The 12424-nt window shown below is 46.1% G+C and overlaps 1 protein-coding gene across 3 annotated transcripts in view; it reads left to right on the top strand.

The window, feature by feature from the left end:
* Positions 1–12224, top strand: part of GIGYF2 (GRB10 interacting GYF protein 2) — a 1663629-nt gene extending 1651405 nt beyond the window's left edge. For all 3 annotated transcript variants that reach the window (XM_085634698.1, XM_085634699.1, XM_085634697.1), the window contains exon 29: positions 10110–12224. In XM_085634698.1, the coding sequence (XP_085490824.1) occupies positions 10110–10177 (68 nt within the window). In that variant the 3' untranslated portion in view covers positions 10178–12224. The remainder of the gene's footprint in view (positions 1–10109) is intronic.
* Positions 12225–12424: the final 200 nt, after the last annotated feature.

The raw sequence follows: 12424 nt of genomic DNA, 5'->3' as shown, positions 1-12424 counted from the left end.
GTAGAGGCAAAACTATCAAAACTCGCACTGCCTCCACCCCCAAACAATGACTTCCCTCCACTCCCCCCGGACTATTATACTCTGGTCGGGGGAAGATTGCTACAGTTCCTACATGTCTGGAACACCATTACCACGGACAGGTGGGTCAGACAAATCATCCAATCCGGTTATTGCGTAGAGCTCACTTCAACTCCCCCAAACATACCACCCAAACAGCGTCCAATGTCAACAGAGCATTTAACGCTTCTAAAACAAGAAGTGCTTTCCCTCCCACAAAAACACGCAATAGAACCAGTTCCCCCTGCATTATCAAAACACAGGGGTTTACTTCCTGTATTTTCTCATTTCAAAGAAGGGCGGAACCCTGAGGCCCATCTTGGACCTCAGACCATTAAACCTCTACATACAATCAGACCATTTTCATATGATCACTCTTCAACAGGTCCTTCCTCTACTCAAACAAGGCGACTTCCTTGCCACCTTAGATCTCAAGGACGCCTACTTCCACATTCCCATTCACCCTGCTCACAGGAAATATGTTCAATTTGTAGGGGACGGTCAGCATTACCAGTTCAAGGTTCTCCCATTCGGAGTCACCACAGCACCCAGAGTCTTCACAAAATGTCTGGCAGTGGTAGCGGCCCACTTAAGAAGACAACAAATTCACGTCTTCCATAACTGGCCAAGTCACATACCCAGTGTGTAAATCACACACACACCACAATCCAACTACTTCACACAACTTAGGGTTTACAATAAACCTCACAAAGTCTCACCTCCAACCTTCCCACATCCAACAATATCTAGGTGCCACAATAAACACCTCAAAAGGCCTTGCATATCCCAATCCAGCCAGGAGAGCAAGCTTGCAAGCCCTTATAACAAAATTCCAGCCGCAACACTCACTTCCAGCTCTAGTGTTTATGCAACTAATAGAGATGATGGCCTCTTGTATATTCATAGTACCTCATGCAAGACTCCAGATGCGCCCCTTCTAGGAATGCTTAGCACGTCAGTGGAACCAAGGTCAGCTAACAGATCTGGTGTTGGTGGACGGCCTTACACATCGCTCTCTGCAGTGGTGGAACACCCAAAACCTTTCCAAAGGGCGACCGTTCCTAGAGCCGGTTCCACAGATTGTGCTAACAGCAGACGCATCGCTCACCGGATGGGGAGCTCATCTACTACATCACACCATACAGGGCAAATGGACACCTCAGCAAAGGCTACTCCACATCAATCATTTGAGTTACTAGCAATCTTTCTGGCATTAAAATCATTCCAGAAAAACATATCAGGCAAAGCTGTCTTAGTCTGGATGGACAATATGACAGCCATGTATTATTTACAAAAACAGGGGGGACGCACTCTCTGCAGCTCTCTCAACTAGCACAGAGCATATGGAGGTGGGCTATTCCTCAAAACATATTCCTTTTAGCCCAACATCTTCCAGGAATTCAGAATCAGATGGCAGATCTGTTAAGTTGTCAAACGCAACAGATTCACAAGTGGAAACTTTATCCACAAGTTCTTCAACCGTTCTTCCAAATGTGGGGGCATCCAGAGATAGATCTCTTCGCCACACATTACAACACAAAATGCCCAAGCTTCGCCGCCAAATATCCACACCCATTGTCCAAAGGCAATGCGATATGGATGAATTGGTCAGGCACATTTGCGTACGCTTTCCCCCCCCTCCCACTCATTCCATTAGTGGTACGGAAGCTGCAATAACAGTCACTAACACTGATCCTAGTTGCTCCAACATGGGCCAGACACATTGCTGGAACTATCAGTAGTCCTGCACCAAAAACTACACCTCTCCCCACAACTCTTAACACAGAAACATGGAGAGATCAGACATCCAGCACAGCTCAACCTAGCGATCTGGCTCCTGAAGTCCTAGAATTTGGTTACCTCAATCTTCCACCTGATTGTATGAATGTTATCAGAGAGGCTAGGGGCCCCACCACTAGAGCCTGCTATGCAGCCAAGTGGAAAAGATTTGGTATATACTGTGCCAACAACACAATCAATCCTCTAGATGCGTCCGTTCAACACATCATATGTTACCTGCTGCATCTTCAAAGATGTAATCTAGCATACACATCAATTAGATTGCCTATTTTGTAGGTAAGCTGCTATGGCAGCGAGATGCAATGTGTGTCATTGTTCAAGGTACCTGCCATTAAAGCATATGAACCACCAGTAACCATAAGGTTGAAAATTAATTTAAATATTAACTTGAATTTAGAAATGTTAAAAAATAAACTGAAAATTTAAGATTCAACATAAACAATGAAAATGAATGAATTAGTGCCCTGATGAAGAACAAATATCAATACAATAAAATCTTGAGCTCTGTTGCTGGCTTATAGGTCAAGTAAAAATTCCTAAAATATTGTAAAGCAAATAAAGCTGCAAGAACGCTGTCCTCATTTAAAATTGAATTTTGTGATGTCAAACATATCGTGATCCGAGATAAATAGGGTAATGCACACACCAAGACGCAAAATGTAGCTAAAAACGTTTTCGACCAATTTATACTCCCAAAAACCAAAAAAATTAACACAAAGGAATGCAAAAAATCTAGTGAATCTAATCTTCCCTCGCTGACTGACTTGGAAACCTTATCAATTCAAAATTGGAGCAGTATCAAAAATAGTTAGACATCTAAAAACTGACAAAGCAACAAACCCAGAGGGCTTACCTACCCTCTTTTACGAGACCTTTTGTACAGATAATAGCTCCCCTCTGAAAAATCATATGTATTTCGCAATTCTAAACAGTCAAAAGCTGATGTACTCAGAACCTCTAATCGCATTAGTTCCAAATGAAGGCAAAGATCTACATAAACCCAAAAAATACAGGGCAGTCTCCCAAATAAATTTAGACTGCAAAATATATGCTAATTGACAACTCTAAGTCACTAGACAAGCCATATTCTTGACAAACATTATTTAGCGGCAACACCTGACTTTTCTGTCATGTAGTAGAAAAGACAAAAAAGCTAATCTACTGTGGTAATTGCACTTTATCCCAGAAATGCTTTTGGCAATGTAGTTTATCCATTTCTGTGAATTATATTGCATAAATTGAATCTGGGAAATGACCTCATCGACATGACCACTGCATTATGCATCAATCCACTAGTCCTAATGGCAGTGTCTTATCGGATTATTTTTGTCTTGAGCAAAGCCCAAGATAAGTTTGTCCTCTATCTCCAACTTTATTTTTGTTGGCTACTATTATCTATTAGGAATAATCCAAGTATTTCAGGAATCTTCTTCAACACTGGCACAGTTAAGCGACAGCAGGTAATATTGTGCTCACAAAGAATGTTTGAATATTCCATTCATGCTCTGATCAATACAATAGGGCAATATTCCGAAATATTGGGTTATTCCTTAAAGGTGGATCAGAAGCTGGATCTTCAAATATATTGTACATAAAGAAGCACTTGATACCCTTTATCTGGCATTGCAACCAGGCTTCCTGAATTATTGGGAAATTAATTAAATGATGATCTTCTAGCATCAGTCCAATATAATAAAGAAAAGGCCTTAAAAACTATTTCTAATATGTTAGCGAACTGGTCCACAAAATATTAATCCTGGTGAAGAAGAATAGAAGCTATAAAATGGTGGTAACATCAGTGGTTAATTACCTTATCAGTATGATTCTGGTAATTTTTCCTAAGATTTTCTTAAAATACTAGATGTTCTTTTTAACTTTTATCTATGAAAAGGGAAAAAAGCCTTGCGTTTCTCAAAAACAAATGTTAGTCTACCAAAAACGCAAGGTGAAGTGAACTTGGCAGATTTTGAACGTTATCTGACTGCATTCTTATTCAAACAGAGTGCCTTTTCATAAACAACTGAAAATGTAGGTCATTCTTTTTGCCTAGAAATTGAGAGATCACTCTTTGAAAATTGTATTTTGTCTTACCTCTGTATACATAAATTAGCACATACTGATTTTAAAAAAAACCTGAAATTGAAAGAAAAAAAAAACTTTCACTGCCTTAACAAGAAATTTAAGAACAAAAGGATCTACCCCAAAAGGGGGAAATTGGATCGTGAAAGGTATCCACTGCATGTCAGACACCATTCAGGTAGCTTTGGGGGAAGCTAAAGCTACTGGGCTTTCAACTGTGGTGGTTGCGGTTGTTTTCTTCTGATGTCTCATGGTCTGTCCTTCTAGTGCTCTGCAAAGTGGCCCAAGTACAACTCCTTCAGCGCTTGACTGTCAGTGGTAGGGATGTTGAACAGTTAGAGGCCTCTCTGGGAGGTAGTGTGAGAGCGTTCAAGCTCAGAACTAGATCACTAAGCGGCACAATTATTGATTGTGCAACCTAGTACTTTAATTTTAAAAAGAAAAGTACTTTATTACATACCAAAACTATGTACTACATGAGTATTATCGTGAGGTCCAAACCTAGATCTAGTATGGCCCCCATTCTAAGGTCTCTACATTGGCTACGTATGAAGGAACGGATTGACTTCAAAGCGATGGTCCTCTTTTTCAAATCTTTCTACGGCTTACCTGAATAAGAGCGTTAACCGCTACATCCCATCTAGGTCCCTAAGATCAACTAATCGTAACCTGGCCGTCATGCCCAAAATACGCCTGCTCGCACGGGTGGAAGATCTTCCGGCTTCCCACGCGCAAGGATGTGGAACAGCCTCCCAGAACCTCGGAGACTAACCACAGACCTGCCGACTTCAGACGAGGTGCTGGCCTTTATGTTGGCCTTGCGCCATTCGTTTGCCCCGCTGGGTCCCTCCGAAGCGCCTTCGAGCCCCGCGGATCTGTCGGAAGGGTTTGCCCCCGTGGCGCTGGCCTCTGGCTACGCCAGCACAATACCCTGCAGTGCCGCCTGCTTCGGCTCCAACCTCTTACCCTCCCACACATTTCTTGGAGGGGAGTTTATCCCGTTTCCCAGGGCACCTCATCCTTACCGGCCTCTTCAGCAACCGGTGGACGAAGGGGAATACTGGGAGTGGTGTGAGGACCCTCTTGCAGCTCAATGCGAGGATGAGCCTGAGTGGGAAGGTGATGTGGAGGGTCCAGTGGATCTGGATTTCTTTCCACACCCTGGTACTCTCTGTCCCCTTCTTCCGTGGCCACGGAGGAGGTTGGGACTTTTTCGGTGTTTTTGTATAGGGCAGCTGAGGCTCTTAAACTCGAGCTCCCTTTTGTGCCTATCGGGACGAATCTCCTAACTGAGGTCCTGCAGCCGCAGTCCTCCTCTGTGGAGCCGTTACTGCCCTTCAATGAAGTGCTTACTGATATCCTGTTGGGCACCTGGCTTAAACCTAACACAGGAGTCCCTGTAGACAAGGATGTGGTGCGCCGCCATCGCCCGGCGCCGGGCCATTTCAGCTTTCTCACCCAACACCCAACGCCTGCGAGTCTGGTTGTCCAGGCTTCTGCCTCGCCGAGTGCGTTCCCTTCTGCTCCTCCGGACAAGGAATCTAGGAAACTGGAGCAATTTGGGAAAAAGATTTTCACACCTGCCAGCTCTGTGTTGCGGGTGGTGAATACTGCGTGCCTGCTAGGCCGCTATTCCCATTCTGTGTAGGACACTGTGGCACAGGTGCTGCCTCAGTGCCCTGTGGAAGCACGGGAGGTTTTCTCCCAAGCCATTACCGAAGGGAGAGATGCTGCCAAATTTACTATTCGTTGTGGGCTTGACACGGCCGATTTGCTTGGTAGGGCACTTTCAACAACTGTAGTGCTCCGTCGTTATGCTCGACTCCGCACTACTGGCTTCTCTGGGGATGCCCAGAACACCCTGTTAGACATGCCCTTTGATGGTACACGCCTCTTTGGTGATAAGGTAGATAGCACCCTGGAACGCTTTAAGGACTCTCGGGCCATGGCCCAGTCCTTGGGGCTCGCCACCACGCGTCCTCCCTCGGGGTCTGCTTTTCGGTCCTTTCGAGGTCAAGGTCGGGGCGCCCAGGCGCGTTCTTTTCAGACCAGCAAGGCTGCGCAGCCACAGTCTCAGCGTAGCCGTGGACGTGAGACCCGCCGTGCTGGGTCCTGGGGACAGGTCAGTCCACCAGCTCCCCTGCCACCGCTTCTAAACCTTCCTAGTCAGGTGTTTCAGGCACACCTGACGCCAGTGGGTGGCAGGATTCGCCATCACCTTCCCCACTGGTGCTCCATAACCTTGGACAGGTGGGTTCTGCAAATAGTCTGAAGAGGCTACTCCGTCCCCTTCAAATCTACCCCTCCAGCCATGCCACCTCACTCCCACCGCATGTCTGGGAAACACTTGGCACTTCTCCAGCAGGGAGTTATGGCCCTCTTGGCCAAGGGGACCATCGAGCGAGTTCCGATGCCGGAAGTAGGTCGTGGTTGTTACTCCCACTACTTCTTGGTTCCAAAGAAGGACAAAGGTCTGCGCCTTATCTTAGACCTCCGGAACGTCAATTGCTTCCTCCGGAAGGAGAAGTTCAAGATGCTCACGCTTGCACAGGTCTTGTCTACCCTAGACCCGCAAGACTGGCTGGTAGCGTTGGACTTGCAGGATTCTTATTTTCATATCCCCATCCTACCAGCCTACCGGTGTTACCTATGGTTCACTGTGGGCCATGAGCAATTTCAGTTCACCGTGCTCCCTTTCGACGGTGGTCGCAGCTCATCTGTGCAGATCAGGGGTTTCAGTCTTCCCCTATCTCAACGACTGGCTGTTAAAGGCGGGCTCGCCCCAGGCAGTTGTCTCCCACCTCCAGACTGCGGCCGACCTCCAGCATTTGCTGGGGTTTTCCATCAGCGTGCCGAAGTCGCACCTGATTCCCTCTCAGAAGCTCCTCTTCATCGGAGCAATTCTGGATACGGCGCAGTTTCGGGTTTATCCTCCCGAACAGCGAGTCCGGGACATTCGGGCTAGGATTCAGATCTTTCGGCCCTGGTCCTGGGTTTCGGTCAGGAAGACACTCTGGCTGCTGGGCCTCATGGCCTCCTGCATCCTGCTGATCAATCATGCCAGATGGCATATGCCGGCTCTGCAGTGGGACCTGAAGTTCCAGTGGATGCAGCATCGGGGCAACCTGTCAGACTACGTCCAGATCTCGGAGGGCACTGCACAGGACTTGCAGTGGTGGCTCACAAACCAGAGTTGGGTCAGCGACAGATCCCTCTCCCTTCCCCAACGGGAGCACACAGTAGTGACGGACGCGTCCCTCCTGGGATGGGGCGGCCACATGGGAGTGGCGGAGATCAGAGGCCTCTGGTCTCCGGCGGAGTCCAAGCTCCATATCAATCTTTTGGAGCTCAGGGCGATCCTACTTGCACTGAAAGCATTCCTTCCCTCTGTCAAGGGGAGAGTGGTGCAGGTGTTCACAGACAACACCACCGCCATGTGGTACTGCAACAAACATGGCGGGGTGGGGTCGTGGACCCTATGTCAAGAGGCTCTACGCTTCTGGACGTGGCTGGAACGTCAAGGCATTTCCTTGGTGGTTCAACCCTGAACGCCAGGGCGGACAAACTCAGCCGAAGGTGCATGTAGGATCAGGAATGGCGTCTTCACTCGGAGGTGGTGCAAGGTCTCTTTCAGCAGTGGGGAGAACCTTGGTTAGATCTATTCACCACCGAAGAGAACGTGCAATGTCAGCAGTCCTGCGCGTTGGAGTTTCCAAGGCGGCACTCGCTAGGCGACGCTTTTCGTCGCGAGTGGAGTTGCGGTCTGTTTTATGCCTTTCCGCCTATACCACTTCTGCCCAGAGTGCTGAAGAAGATCAGGCGCGACCGGGCCCAAGTCATTCTTGTGGCACCGGACTGTGCTCGAAGAGTTTGGTATCCCGAGCTACTCAGTATGAGCGTGGATTCCCCCGATCCGACTGCCTCTTTTGGAGGATCTCCTGTCGCAGCAACGGGGACGGTCCTCCACCCGAACCTGTCCAGCCTCCACCTCCTTGCGTGGAGATTGAGCAGCGACAGCTGATTCCATTTGACTTGCCTTCCGAAGTCTGTAATGTGATTCTGGCAGCCACTAAAATGATATACGCCTGTCGGTGGAAAAAATGTGTGGCATGGTGCACAGCGAAATCTGTTGATCCTCTTGCTGCCCCTCTTTCTGAAGTCCGATTGTTCCTTCTTTCTTTGGTCCAGCAGGGCTCTACTCTGGACACTATCAAGGGCTACCTTTCTGCTCTTTCAGCCTTTCTTAGGCTGCCTGATCAGCCCTATCTTTTCAAGTCCCCAGTTGTCAATAGATTTCTCAAAGGCATTACTCACATTTTCCCTCCTATTCCTTTTGTGATGCGTCAATGGGACTTGAACCTGGTTCTTACATACTTGATGTGCGCTCCCTTTGAGCCTCTTCATAACTGTCCTTTGCGGTTATTAACTTTGAAAACTGTCTTCCTGGTGGCCATCACCTCCGCTCGGCGGGTGAGTGAGCTCCAGGCTCTTTCCTGCAAACCTCCTTTTCTGGCGATTCATACAGACAAGGTTGTTCTTCGACCGTGTCCCTCCTTTCTGCCAAAGGTAGTCTCTGCCTTTCATCTCGGGCAAACTGTACCTCTGCCCACTTTCTTTCCGCCTCCGCACCCTTGAAGAGGAGACGCTCCACTGTCTGGACCCAAAACATGCGCTCTCGTTCTATCTCAACCGCACACAACAGTTCTGGGTGGATGACCAGCTCTTTGTTGGCTACATGGGCGCCAAGAAAGGCCGGGCTGTGCACAAGCGAACTATCTCCTGATGGGTTGTCTTGTGCATGAAAGCCTGTTACTCTCTGGCTAAAAAGGAACCTCAGGTTGGGCTGCACGCCCTTTTTACCAGGGCGACGGCAGCTACCACAGCATTGGGACAGGGTGTCCCCCTGCAAGACATCTGTCAGGCGGCCACTTGGGCCTCGTTGCATACTTTCACTAAGCACTATTGCCTTGACAGTCCGGTCCGGAGAGACGGCTTCTTTGGCCGTTCAGTTCTCCGTGACTTTCTGGTGTAATCTCACTTCGCAGAACACCACCGGGGTTGGTATTGCTTGGGTATGTATTCTAAGGTAAGGAATCTATCACTAACGTGTCTCTTTCAGATGCACAAGTTACTTACTTGTGTAACAATATATTAAAGACATTAGTTAGTGATAGATTCCTTACTGCCCGCCCCTCCTCCCCTTTCTGCGAACTGTTCTCTAGGGTTCAGGTCATCCCTTTCAGGGCCCTAGTTCTATTGCACCAGTAGTCGGTCTTTGACATGGCTCTGCGCTTCTGGCGCGGAAAAGTTGTGTACAGAACTGACGGCAGCGTGAGTGGTCGCGTCTAAGTAGCTCGACGTCATCTCGGTGGCTACGACACCAGCGACGTACGCGGAACTGTACGACGACGCCTACCGACGCGCAGGGGTATTGCTGACGAAAAACTTTCTGGATGCAGTCTGACACCTGGGGATATTCCAAGGTAAGGAATCTGTCACTAACTAATGTCTCTTACAGATGCATTGTTACACAAGTAAGTAACTTGTGCGTTAAGTGTTTCCGAAATCGCCATAAAACCACACATTGTAAAAAGATGCAGTTTTCAGTAAATAATGCATACTCACATTATTCGATTATGCAGAGTCAAACACTGCATGAACATTGAATAAGGTGCAATTAATGTGTGAAAAGGCAGCACCACAAGTGGATGTGTTTAAATGAATGTTAGTCTTTTTTTAATATACTTAGTATATTCTTTAGAAGTATTTAAATGTAAAACCAGGTTGCAGTATGTAAATTCCTTGACTCCGTAAGTCCATGAATCATTCTTAATACTAGTGTTATTAATTAATCCTTACTTTTAAAGTCATACACTAACATGGCTTCTGTGAAGTTGCTTTAAAGCGGAATGTGTATTGCCATTTTAATAAAGGTGGTAAATAGCAAAAAGTGTTTTAAAACAGTAAATTATCACCCTGATGTTGGATATCTGTTTCAAAAGGTATGAACATGGTACATATGCAAAAGTTTAAAGAACTAACATTACAGCCAAGTAGTTTTTCTTCACTTTTTTCTGACCAGCAGAGATCTGCCAGCATTATGAATTTATTTTCTGACCTTTTATTCATGGTGCTTTGTTTTTATGCTAAAAATGTTTCCTCTGTCTTTTCAGGGTTTTCTGTTAATGCCTCATCTGAGCGGCTCAACATGGGGGAAATTGAGACACTGGAAGAATGTTAAGAAAGTACATGCCTGCCCAGCTCAGCCCAGTTCTGTTAACCATGAATTTCTCAAATATATGGCTGCAACTATTTTTTTACTCCACCTCTGAGAGTCTATACATTTAGTACCTTCACAAACAACTTCTTGGTGCTTTCTTTTATCTGCTTTGGTGTCAAGACAATTGTATGTGTACTTCAAACAGACTCAACGGGGCTGGAAATACCACTAAGGTAGCAGTTTTGCACAAGAACGGATCTATGGCACCAACTAACTTTGACGTGCTATCTCTTGGCATGTCCTTGCCAACAGCAACATTCAAGTAGCGAGAGGAAAAATGGTTAACAGACATTCATCACAATACCACATGGACCCTTAAAAGGCAAAACTGTTGCTGGGTGACTGGGATGCTTGCTCTCCTGGATTCAGGAGCTCCATTTGATAAGCTGTGTTAATGGGAGTCCGGACTTGGGGCAAATGTTATGGGACTTGGGAGGTAAATTGTGGGGGAATAGAGGAGTGCAGATCTTGCCACCAGATTGTTCCCTTTGATAAGTAAAGAAAAGTCCTTTTTCAGGGTCCTCCTGCTCCAGCCGCTTTGCAGTGATTGCAATAGTTTTCACACGGCAAATGAAGGACATCCCCTTAGTGCTGTTCCTCTCTTTCTCTTTCCATTAGTCTCGTTCAAGAGGCTGCTATTTTCAAATTTTAATTTTATTTAGTTTGGACAAGAGATCCATGCTACCATTCTTACGGCCTCCACTCCCTTTCACTCCTTATGCAGGTACCCGCCAATTCTGTTCCTTTGTGGGAATGGGAGTGTAAGTTCTACCTGGCTTTAAAGAAAGGGAGCTTTCCCAGTGGCCGGTCGTGGAGTGAGCTGGGGACTTTGCTTCTCACATTTGAGATGCCCTTACTCTTTCAAATGCTTTACTTGTACAAATTTAAGATGTATATATAAAAATCCACAAACCTAAATTATCACTTACTTCCCCCAAAACAGTTTGACAAATGCACTTAATCAGTTCAGACAATCTCCTGCATCACATACATTCTTATGCCCTTGCCATACAACACATGCATTCTATCTTAACCAAACATTAAACACATCTGCCCCTACCTTTCAGTCCTCTAACACTTCTCAAGCACTCTTCTGCATACTCTTTTCTTTCTTAACGATATGCACTCAGCCTATCGTTCTCTCAACACACTCTTTTTCTCTACATTCCTCCCTTCCTCTGTACTTGCCTTTCACTCAGTCGCTCTCTTCATAGTTCACTTTTTTCTCTTCCTTTCACTTTATTAATGACCTCTGCTCTTTCTGCACTCCCCTGTTCTTCACACTGACCCATCTTCTATGCACTTTCTTTGACTTGCCATTTCTTGTTAATTCTCTTCCTCCCTTTAGTCATCCGCTCCTTTTGCCCACTGCTCTTCAGCCACTCTTTTTTTTCTGTCTTCAACACTTCCTTGGGTCAGATTGTCCCTTAACCCTCCCTTTTTCCCTATTTTACAGTCTTGGTATACACCTCTCTGGATCCACTTTGTTCCCATTTACAATCACACCTCACATTTTTTTCTCTTGCTACCTACTGTCATCTTTTTTCCCGTTTAACACCTCAGACCCTGATTTTCCACTTTTCCTCACCTCTTCTAACTCCCTAATGTAAATCTAGATTTTCCTCGAGTATCCCTTCTGGTGCCATCTCTGTCTCATCAAATCAGAAAAATGAGGGAATCCCAGAGTTACGCACAGCTGTGTGCTACGTCTATTTTATTATATATGTATATTTTTAGGGGGCATTAAGGTGGGACAGCCCTTCCTTTCCCTCCGACATGTACAGAAACTGTACAGAGAGTGCAAACATGTATATAGTTTTTTTGACTCGTTTGCAAGTGGAAAAGTATGGAGCAATGTCCTTTCTCCATGCAGCTCTTGTGAATTCCATAGGAAGGGTGAAGGGGCGGAAGAGAATTGTTCTAATGTTTACAAAATGTACAACACCTCAAAATCTTTGCCAGTTTAGAAAACAATATCAGCCCTGGAATAAATACTGGTTGTATTAAATTTGAGTGGCCTTTTCATGCTCCATTTTGCTTCAAGTAGAAGGTATGTCTATGTACTGGAAAAACAGTGCCTTATTGCTACACAATGCCTTGTGGTTTTTCAGGGCCCAATATTCAACATCATGTGGAAGAGAGGACCTGCAGTACTATTGCAATATCACCTAGACCCAAGGATCCTAGGCAGAGTTTACCCATTTTTAT

Source organism: Triturus cristatus, chromosome 11, assembly GCF_964204655.1.
Source record: "Triturus cristatus chromosome 11, aTriCri1.1, whole genome shotgun sequence".
Taxonomy (NCBI): Eukaryota; Metazoa; Chordata; class Amphibia; order Caudata; family Salamandridae; genus Triturus; species Triturus cristatus.
Note: the sequence above shows the minus strand (reverse complement) of the source record. Positions and strands in the feature narration are given on the sequence as shown.